At 46.2% G+C, this 10,851-nt stretch overlaps 1 protein-coding gene across 4 annotated transcripts; it reads right to left on the reverse strand.

Moving 5' to 3' along the window:
* Positions 1-1,698: 1,698 nt before the first annotated feature.
* Positions 1,699-9,210, reverse strand: LOC115839460 (calcitonin receptor-stimulating peptide 1-like). 4 transcript variants are annotated; one of them, XM_060303474.1, is made up of 7 exons: positions 5,327-9,210; positions 4,921-5,169; positions 4,737-4,790; positions 3,780-3,874; positions 2,881-3,018; positions 2,398-2,582; positions 1,699-1,837 (listed from the first exon to the last, which is right to left on the reverse strand). In XM_060303474.1, exons 4-6 carry the CDS (start codon positions 3,863-3,865, stop codon positions 2,423-2,425), a joined length of 384 nt encoding a protein of 127 aa, XP_060159457.1. In that variant the 5' UTR covers positions 3,866-3,874; positions 4,737-4,790; positions 4,921-5,169; positions 5,327-9,210; the 3' UTR covers positions 1,699-1,837; positions 2,398-2,422. The 4 variants fall into 4 exon arrangements, with proteins under 4 accessions (XP_060159457.1, XP_060159456.1, XP_060159454.1 ...); XM_060303473.1 differs by adding an exon at positions 4,486-4,572 and having other exon boundaries at positions 4,737-5,169; XM_060303471.1 differs by lacking the exon at positions 4,737-4,790.
* Between the last annotated feature and the right edge of the window lie 1,641 nt (positions 9,211-10,851).

Raw genomic sequence — 10,851 nt, forward strand, 5'->3', positions numbered from 1 at the left:
TGAACAAAATAGCCATATTCCTATCTATGTGGAACTTAACATTGTTTACATAGGATGGGATACATATGATAAATTAACTAAAATATATGCTATGATAGTAGGTAGTAAGTAGCAAAGAGGTAAAAAGAAAAAAGCAAAGAAGGGTTAGGGTGGCTTGGCAGGTGAGGGACAGTATCAGAAAGGTTAGCCAGGTAGGTGATATTTGAATAAATATCTGGAGGAGGTGGGGCCATGGGATAAGAGCATTCTGCAGAGAGGTACCAGCAGGTGCAAACACTTGAGGGGGTCGGTGCTGGTGGATACAGAATGAGGGGTAGTAAGAAGGCCAGTGTGAGGTGGTGAGAGGAGAGGAAGGGAAGATGAACTTGGACCTTGTAAGCTATTGCAATGCCCCAGGTGTTTACTCTGTGAGATGGGGACTCAGTGGAGTATTCTGTACCTAAGGGAGATATGGTCTGATCTACCTTTGCAACTAAAGTTGGGCTACTGTGTTGAATACAGACTGAATGGAAGCAAGGGTCATAATTCTGTGTGCTTCTGAGGAAATAATAAAGTCAGTGAGTAGAAGGGGATGACTTTTCCAATTAAAGAATCCCACTTAACTGACTGTCCACCAGTAAAACTGGCTGCCCAGTAACCTTGGAAGTTATAGTCAGCAGTTGGTCACCGGCATTTCCAACAGATGCCAGGGATGTTGATGCTGTGAAATTCCTATATCAAATAAGCCTTTACATCCTATGACATCCCAGATTCCTTCTAATACTAAGCATCTCCGATTCTACAGCATGTATCACCTCAATCTCCCCCAGTTAGAATATAAGCTCCATGAATGCAGGGGGTTTTGTCTGTTCTGTTCATTGCTCTGGTCCTGGAGCTCAAATAGGGTCAAGCATATAGCAGACACTCAATGATTATTTGTTAAATATAGGAATGTCTCTGTTAAACTTATTGCAGGACCTGAGCAACGCACTTTTCTTCTCTGCACAACAGAGAGTAAAAAGTTGGATTAGATGGCATCTGATTATCTTTCCAGGTCTGCCAGTGTGTGATTCCCTTTCAAACTGTGAGCCGTTGTTCTAACGGGCTTTTCAGGCTATGGGGTGTATGAAGGGGTGCTGCTGGGAGGAAAGGCAGGGATGGGTAAGGGCAAACCTGAGTCAAGGAGAAGAGAACAGATAACTTCTGGGGCTGGGGACCAGGGCACTCTCTGAAAATAAATGTGAATATCTCTTTGAGATGCACAGTGTTCTAATTCCAGTAAAGGTGTTTCACTAGACACTGAGGATACAGGATACCGAGGATCCACCCCAAACATGGTATCATTGCCTCGTTTGAGCCAGCCTGGTCAACAAAGTGTCACAGGTCCCTGAGGTTCTCATGGGATAAACAGCATAAATAGCAGCAACACTCCTTTTAAATGTATTGAAAATACATTTTTTATCTTGATGAAGTGCACAAATGAGAACATTTCTTTAAAGAGAGAGTTCCATTGAGGCTCAGCATTACTAGGCATCTCCAGACACCCACAAGGCAGCGATTTCATGTGCCCCTGAGGTTTAGCAGAGCAGCCAACAGGTTGGCTGACAGGGCCCAGATTTTCTACCAGATAAGCCAGTGAGATATGCGTCATATTTATTGAACACAGAATCAAATATATTGATAAAAAAGATGAACACTGGGTAGCTGCAATGATTTTATTCTGCATTTAGTTTATTTCAAACAAAAGAAGTGTTTTCAATGTCAAGAAGCATGCATACATGGGTGTCTTCTAGGCTATTTTTTTTGTAAGTTGCTTTCATTGCAAACTAAAAGAAGTAGAGTTCAGCTTCATAGCGACCTAGGAGAAAAAAGAAGTAACAGCTATTACTTACTAGTTAAGAGGCTCTTGTCATGTATTATCCCAATTACTTTTTATATTGATGATACTATTGTTGCCTTCAAGTTAGATGTGGAAGCTGAGGCTCAGAGAGGGTCTAGCCCATGTCGTATAATTAGTAGAGGACAGACACAGGATTTGAACCCAAGTCTATACTCTGAATTCAGATGTATATGACACTGTAGAGTATCCTCCAAAAGGATAGGGTAATTACCTTTCAAACTCAAATGCTAGGATAATCACAATTATAACCCAGGGAACTGTGTTTTAAATAAATAGGATCTATATTTCCTGAAGGATCTCAGTGGCACAGGGAGAAACTGGAAAAACAGAGAGAAATGAATCCAAGTTTTAGGGGTTTCAGCTGTTGGGACTGTCTGTTCCTTCTTCAGACACTGGTGTGGGTGCCTTCCCCTGTGGATTTTTCACCCATATGAACCCACAGAGGATTAGAGTGTGGACTGCACCCCTGCAATACCCAGTCATTTATCCTCCCACCTGACAGTACAAAGGGCAGTCACCTTCTTCCTAGAATCATTTCGCTGCTCAGATCCAAAAGTTCCTGCGACGCCCACCAAAGACTTTGAAGCCCATCTTGGTGGGCAACATGTTGCTCTTCACCATGCTCCCAGATCTGCTCAGCAAGCCTGCCAGCCGATGGGTCGTGCAGGTTGCAGTGTTGCAGGCTCTCTTCCGGGCAGTGATGCTGATTTGCAGGATGGAGAAAAAGAAAAAACCTGTTAGTGAGAGCTTGAGTGCAGGTGCTGCCCCACAGGATCATCATGGAAAATTACTGCTCTCAGAGGCACCAATAAACCTTAAGTACTTCTGCTAGAAACGGTCATCACAGCAGAAAATCATAGGCCATTAGGGAAAATGCCACAATCACTCCCCATACACATTTCCAGGGGTGTCAGAAAACCCAAAGGTGCCTCTGGGATATGCTTTCCTGAGCATGAAGGAGGGAGCGGATGCCCTGTGCTGGGTGCGGCAGGGAGTCTCACCTGGAGCCCCGTGTCTTCTGCTCCTTCTCCAGCTCACGGGCCCTCATCTGCTCATAGTCATTCACCATTGCAGCCAGTAGGAGGCGGAATTCCTCCTCATTGAGTGTAGCAGGATCAAAATGACTATCAAAAGCCAACCTAGGGAAGGGAAGCAAGCCCAATACAGGCTTTGAGCCCCTGACTACCCCCTCCCCAGGATAAGCAGCCAGGTTTCCTGGTTTCTGCAACTTCCCCTGAGGATGTGGCTGCCCCAGCTCTCAATGGACAGAGCATGAGGTCAGTATCCATCCAAAAATTCTGCTTCACCAGGATTTAGGCTCTGGTGTGACCTAAAAGAAGTGGTTTGCTCCAAGTGGATCATATAGGCTTGTGAAAGCTGGTGGTTAGATTTTCAAGAATTTTATGAGCTTAGTGTTAAATACAGCCATTATTAAAAATTAAGTGATAATGATAGTTTGAATCTGAAAATCATTTCACTTTAATGTAATTTGAGGGTGAGAAATTAAATGTATAGGTAACATATCAGATTTAATAACAAATAACAAATTTATTGGCAAAGAGGTTAGAAGATAGGATGTAATCTGTTTCTCAAATTGCGGTTATATTAGTAAATAGGTTTGCTAAAAATACAAATATTTGGTAAAAAGCAATGTTATATGAAATTTACAATAACCAGTACTGTATATCTTATGTGTGTTTGTACACGGTGTCCTACACATCTTTGTCTCATAAACAGTTTATGATAAACTTATATATACATTTACATTCATACATTACCACAACCACCCCCCCACCCACAACCCCACCAAGAGCCAGATTCAGCACAGCACAACTGAGAACAGAATTTTATGATCCAGGGACAGAGGGAGGTGGGAGCGCTCCTGGCAGGGCTGTCTCACCTGAATGGCGATGAGTGGAGCACGCCTGCCTGGTACAAGACCAGGATGCTGAGGACCAGGAAGGGGGGGAACTTCCAGAAGATCATGACGACTCTCTGCAAGGGAAGAATAACATCAGCACCTGGAGAAAAACAACTTCCATGAGCCCACAGACCCAGGCTCTGCTCCTGCCTCTGCCCCTAACTCCCGGGCGTCCAGCTTCAGGCTGGACATGTCACTCCACTTCACCATCGTTTCCTCCTCTACCAAGTGGACTGCTGGAAGATCCAGTAAGGCTGCAGCATGCTTGGTTTAGCAAAGAAACCTAGTGGGACAACTGGGTGAGGTCTTAGTCTATAACCCCCGCCCCATCACTCCACTCACTCTCACATACAACCTGTTGGCCAGGACTCCTGGAGGACAGAGTCCGAGTACCAGTCACCACAGCTTTTCCCACTGTGCAACCCAGAGCTGTCCTCCCGGCATTTGCACATACATGGAGGGGGGAGGGGATTACCGAGGACAAATCTCTGCGGTTGGAATCCCTGAGAAACTGAAGAACCACATTCTACTGCTCAGCTGCTCCACACTTTGGTAGAGAGTGCCCTGTAAGAATCTAGCTGGAAGGGTCTCAAATTGGAACCCAGGACTTAAACTGGGAAAAAAGTTCCCAGAACCCGCAACGGGGGCTTGCGTTTAAAGGCTGCCTGCCCCTCAGTCACTGCACCTATTTGGCTCCCGCTTGCGCTGGCCCAGGTTCTGAAGCATTTCCCGCGGTCCGCTAGGCACAAGACGTGATCCGTGAGAGCACCATCTGCACAAAACTATTCCTGCGTCCAGATCTGCTTGCAGTGCCAGGGGAGCTCCAGCATCCCAAACTGACCTAAGCACGTGTGCTTCGGGAAAGGAAACTGGAGCCCGCCTCAGCGCGGGGAGAGTGAAGCAGGGAGTGCGTGAACTGAGACCATCCAGTGTTACCTGTGGAAGACGCCTGGGATGCGTTGCAGAGTAATGCAGGTTGTGTGAAATGACCTAGACAGAAGTGGACAGAGCCTTTGAGACTGGAAGAGATCAGCTAAGAAAAAGTAATGGAGAGAGAGAAGGAAGAGAGGGGAGAGAGAGAAAAGCAGAATCCCAGCTAAGCAGGAATCTCCAGGCTTACCTGGCAGCAGGAGCCAGGTGGCTTGGAGCAGAGGAGGGAGCAGTGGCAGTAGCTTTGGCTTCAGGCGATGGCACGGTGGCAGAAGTGGCAGTGACACTCGAGCTGGGCAGTGCGTCTGATGCCTCCCAACACCAGCAGCTGCTCTTATTCCCGCTGCTCTGGGTCTGGGGTGGTCCAGGAGCTCTGGGCAGCCAATGAGGGGAAGGATCTGAGCCCCAGAAGGATTGTGTCATCACTTGCGTCCAGAACCTGGAGCATCCAGAAGGACCACCCCACTTTTATTTGCATTGAGGTCATTGATGGCGGGGGCGGGAGGGGGACGTGGGGGGGTTGGTGAGGATCAACGAAAAACACAGGAAAAGTGAGTAGGAATTTGAGGACAGTTTGACGTCATGGTTAACTTCACCTGTTCGGTTTCGCAGGTTTTGAACACGTACGTGTCCCACTCCATCCCCAGCTGTGCGATCTTGTCGGGCAGAGTCCAGCATTACAAGGAATGCTGTCTCCCCTAGGTCTGACCGCAGACCTCCGTGCAAGTGCAGCTTCGAGGGTTAATGCACAGTAGAGTTGATGATTCTGTGCCCAAGCAGGGGGTCTGATTCAGGCAGCTGGAATCACGAAAAGGAGGGCAGGGTTTGTGGGTATCAGACACAGAGGATCAAAAACTTTGTCACACTGGAACTCTGTTGCAGCTGTTCCTTTTCCAGGTGGAAACATCGTGGGCTAGTAACTTCTAGTGCCTCAGTATACTTATCTATGAAATGGGGATCATATTCTCATCTTGAAGGAAAGTTATCATTACTAAGTGTGTACCTGTTATCTGCCCAGGTGGGGATCTAGAAGTGCTTACCAGGGAAGTTCATAGGGGATTCTGTGGGATTGCAATCCATCTTCCCAATCAGCACCCTGTGCAGCTGCCTGGAGTCATGTTGGTTGGTCCATCATGTGGGTTAATGGGGGGCTGGATGCCCTGCTGGGCCTGAGCACGGAAGTGCAAGGCTAAAAGCTTCCAAGCGGACCTCTAGCCCCACACCTCCTCCCCCACCATTCATCACCTAAAGTTCAGCCTCCTTCTGGAACCATTTGCCCAGCTGCCCCTTGCTTCCGGCTGCTGTTTGCCAAGACGTTCCAGTGACCTGTGATTCCAGCCCTGCACCCACGTCTACTGCAGTTCAGTCCTCTGCTAGAAAGCCCGCCAAGCTTGATGGTGCTGAAGAGTTCAGCGGAGTACAATCCTCGCTCTCACTTCAGTCATACTCTACACACACACAAACTTAGTACTTTCTCCAAACATGTGCCCAGTCCCAAACCACAGGCACTCACAAAACGACACTGGCGCTCAGCGGCATCCAGGTGATGCGCTCAGTCCCGCCCTAAGTATGCGCAGAGCGGCATGATTAGGACCTGCATCCACGAAACCTGCACCGACTCTCAGTAAGTGTGCTCTGTAAAGCCCAATTACCCAGCAACCTCGACTCTCCTACACACTGCCCAGCACGTTTCTGGATCTCTCTGTCAGAGCTCCTGCTCTAAGCCTTCCAGGAAGGTCTGAGGTGCTGACTTGCCGTCCTCAGCAGATAGAATGCAGAAAACGAAGCTTCTCACTGTCCGCAGTATTGCTGGGTCTGAGCACATAGCGCAAGATCCAAGCAGCCTGTACAGACCCTCCAGCGCGGCAAGCACTGCGGCAGCATCGCGGGGCGGTGGAATAAAACACGGATCCCAGGTAGCTGGTTTTCTCAGGCGGAACCGAAACTAGCCGAAACGAGCCACTAGTGACCCTAGCCACAGGTCCACGCCCCACACCTCAGTGTCAAGAAGCTTCAGTGTTTTGTTCGACACGGCAGCTGCCTCGCGGCACATCTCTTCCCCTTGCAGGTTGGTGGTCCCCGGGCTCAGGACACCTAACTTCCAAGATGCCCTTATTCCAATTTTCTGCTTCTTAACCGCAGCGGTGGCACTGATGCAAGCGAATAAAACCTTGGGGCAGGGGAACTGGATATCTGAAACTGGCTGTCCTCAGGCAGGGCGGTGGGGGATCCGGGGAATGGAATAACCGGTTGGAAGCGCGCAAGTGCACTTGGGCGCGGAGCCGGGAAAGGCAAGATGTGCAAGGGAAGGATTCAGGATGGCGGATCGCGGGTTCAGTGCATCTTGGAGTCTCGAGGCAGAAATCGGGGGCTGAGACCCAGACCCGGGTTAGGGAACTCAGCAGCAAGACTAAATTGGCGAACGCGGCAAAGCAGATACTGTGCGGCATGTAAATTGGGCTCTGCCACTTAAGACTGTTGTAGGCGAGGCTTTAAAACTCAGGTGCAAAACGCTTCTGCCGACATGACTTCCAAGACCTGAGGTTTCTGACGTATCAATCTTCTGAAATCATTTGTAAGTACGTGTGCCGGGGAATTGCCTTTTCCTATTGGGAGAACCATTGCTTTCACCAGTGCAATGGTGATGACAAAATGGTTAAGAAAGGGCTACTTTAGAAGCCGAATTTGTAACCATGTCTCTTTGTGGGCTCAGACCTCTACCCCTGGCTGCCACGTGTGCCTTCTACCTTCAAAGCCTACATTCAGTCCCCCTTCTGAAATCTTTGGTGGTTACAAAGGGCTAGCGGTGTGAGGCAGGTTACAGGGTCTGTACCCAGAGGGTGCTAACGTAGCCTCCAGCAATTTCAGCTTTTCTTGAAAAAGTCTCCCCAGATAGCGAGGGACTGACATGAACTCATCCCTCAAGTACTCTGAATTTCTAAGGAGTCCTGGTGCTGAGCTGGGGGCAAGGTAAAAAAAAACTCTTTGGCACTTAGCAGCATGTGTTGCACACCAGGTGGCACTCACCCAATGTTTGTTAAATAATGGAAGATAATTTACTGTGGCAGATTTACCAGCCAGTCTCACCACTCTTATAGAACTCTAATCTAATCCCAGCCAGCAGAGAATAGGCACCTAGCTAAGTAGTGCAGCTTTTCAATAGGATTTCGAAATTGTGAGCTCATTTGAGACACTCTTCTCATTTTATTTGACATGCAGAGTTGGTTTCTCCATGGAAATTTCCAGGAACAAGACAGAGAAAGGAAGGTTAACCCTAGGTTCTTTCGGACGTCTAGAGTCTCCTAGTATGAGATACAAAACCATTCTCCTCTGAGCCCGTTCCTGATTTACCAAGTGAACTCAAAGTTTAGACCTTACCATGTGCACCTTACTTATGTTGCATCTAGCCTTCTTTTAACTGAAGCACTTAACAGAAATTGAGCTTGAGAAAGTCACCAAGGAAAATATTGATTTAAAAATAGTTACCTGATTATTTGGCACTTGATTGTACAGTCTTATTTCATTACCTTTTTTTTAAAATAAATTTATTTTTGGTTGCATTGGGTCTTTGTTGCTGCGCGTGGGCTTTCTCTAGTTGTGGCGAGTGGGGCTACTCTTCCTTGCCGTGCGCCGGCTTCTAATTGCGGTGGCTTCTGTTGTTGCGGAGCACGGGCTCTACGCACATGGGCCTCAGTAGTTGTTGCACGCGGGCTCAGTAGTTGTGGCTTGTGGGCTCTAGAGTACAGGCTCAGTAGTGTGGCACCTGGTCTTAGTTGCTCCGCGGCATGTGGGATCTTCCCGGACCAGGGCTCGAACCTGTGTCCCCTGCATTAGTAGGTGGATTCTTAACTACTGCGCCTCCAGGGAAGTCCCTCATAACTTTTAAACCTGGAAATCAGGCTTTAAAGTTTAAAATGTTTAAAAGGGGGAAACAATCTAGTTTGGAGAAAACATTTTTTACAACATTCTGATAAACTCTAACTGCAGTGTTTATTTCCATACTTTTAGCTTAGATTCCTGTGCTTTGTTTCAAAACTTTTTTCAATTGAGATATAGTTGATTTACAATGCTGTGTTCATTTATTCTGTGCAGCAGTGATTCAGTTTTATATATATATATATATATATATGTACATATTCTTTTAAATTTTCTTTTCCATTATCGTTTATCTCAGGTAATTGAATAATCTATAGGTCCATCCATGTGGCTGCAAATGGCATTATGTCATTCTTTTTTATAGGTGAGTAATTTTGTACTATATGTACACCTTTTTAAAAAATTTATTTTAATTGAAGTATAGTTGATTTACAATGTTGTGTTAATTTCTACTGTACAGCACAGTTATTCAGTTATACATATTAATACATTCTTTGTCATATTCTTTTCCGTTATTGGTTTACACAGGATACTGAATATAGTTCCATGTGCTATACAGTAGGACCTTGTTGTTTATCCATTCTGTATATAATAGTTTGTATCTGCTAACCCCAAACTCCCAATCCATCCCACTCCCACCCCACCTCCCCCTTGGCAACCACAAGTCTGTTCTCTTTGTCTGTGAGTCTGTTTCTGTTTCATAGATAGGTTCACTTATGTCATATTTTAGATTTCACATATAAGTGATATCATATGGTATGATATGATACTTCACCTAGTGAAGTAAGTCTTTCTCTTTTTGACTTACTTCACTTGGTATGATAACCTCTAGGTCCATCCATGTTCCTGGGAGTAGCATTATTTCGTTGTTTTTTCAGCTGCGTATCTTGTGCTTTCTTTATTGAAAAATTTTTAGAAGATGATTTATCAGAGTGTGCCAGAGACCCATATCTTGTTGAAATTCTGGGATTTTTTTCAAAAATTTTCCAGTTTTATTGAAATATAATTAACATACAGCTCTGTTGAAGTGTATGTTGTCCAGCATAATGATTTGACTTAGATGTCATGAAATGATTATCACAATAATTTTAGTGAACATCTGTCACCTCATATACATTGGTTGAGAATTATGTGAATTTCCATGCGTTTAAAAGTGTTACACCTAAAGGCTTACTCCTTTAATTCTCTACAATTTGTGTATGAAATAGACTGAACAACAACAAAATCACAACAGTAACAACCTCAGCAGCAGTAGCAACAACAGCTACAATAATTCATTCTCCTCAGACTAGGGGAAGTTCAGAGCAGTCCAATTCACTGGAGAATATCAAATGAAAATTCACTGGACTGGGTTCTGCATGTAAGGAACTTGGAAGTCACTACTTTGTCCTAACAACAAGTAAAAAGCTGAAGAGACTGGAAAAACAACTCTTCTGGAATCCTTAAGAAACGTGAATACAAAGCAAACCTTTGCTCCCAAGACTGAGGAGACAGGCAGTGGGTGATGGCTTACTGGAGCAGAGATCACAAGGGGAAACCTCAGTGGGAACAAGTGCCTAGAGCCAGTGCTGTGGTAGGAAAACCTGAACTGTAACTGAAGAACTGCTAGAGACACAGCGTGGACAACTCTGAGAGTTAAAAACTCCGTCACCCAGTCATAAGGGGTCCCCTACAGTTGTGTGAATTTTAAGTCCTGGTGCTCAACAGCTTCTCACAGTACATAGGAGAGAAATATACACTGGTGGGATTTGCCTCTACAAGCTGCACTTGGTTCTCACAATAGGTAACAGAGAAAAATCCCCTTGTGCATCCAGAGAGGGAGGGGAAAGGAACCATTTGGAAATACACCAAATCACCATGTTCCTAAGAAGGCCTGCCCTCAGGAGACACCACTTAACCAGAGCCTAACCTGAAGGCATATCATCCTGGCCAACTGACCAGGGGAAGGGAAATCCCCAACTACAGGCAGCTCTAGGCCTCCAACTGCCATTAAGGAGTCTAGGACCAGGGACCAGTGGATTTTTAGCTTAGACAAAGAATCAGAAAGGCATTCATGGCAGCAGGAACAAAGAGGATGCCACATCCGTGGGGGCTTCCTGTCTTCTCGTTCTTGAATATGAGAGGGCCTAGCTGACTTTCCTACAGAGCTGAGTTGACTTGCCCTTGGGGTGCTCCTCCCAACCACACAGGGACCTTCTTTGCGGCAGGTACCAGGAGAGTTTCCTTCCCAAATCCAGAGGCCATT

The sequence above is a fragment of the Globicephala melas genome, chromosome 8 (assembly GCF_963455315.2).
Source record: "Globicephala melas chromosome 8, mGloMel1.2, whole genome shotgun sequence".
In the NCBI taxonomy this organism is placed as follows: Eukaryota; Metazoa; Chordata; class Mammalia; order Artiodactyla; family Delphinidae; genus Globicephala; species Globicephala melas.

Coding starts and splice junctions, on each gene's coding strand:
- LOC115839460 (XM_060303471.1), bottom strand. CDS start 3,865: ATGATCTTCTGGAAGTTCCCCCCCTTCCTGGTCCTCAGCATCCTGGTC. Junction 3,019..3,779: donor CTCCACTCATCGCCATTCAG/GTGAGACAGCCC, acceptor TCCCTTCCCTAG/GTTGGCTTTTGATAGTCATT. Junction 2,583..2,880: donor CAGAAGACACGGGGCTCCAG/GTGAGACTCCCT, acceptor CCTGCAAATCAG/CATCACTGCCCGGAAGAGAG.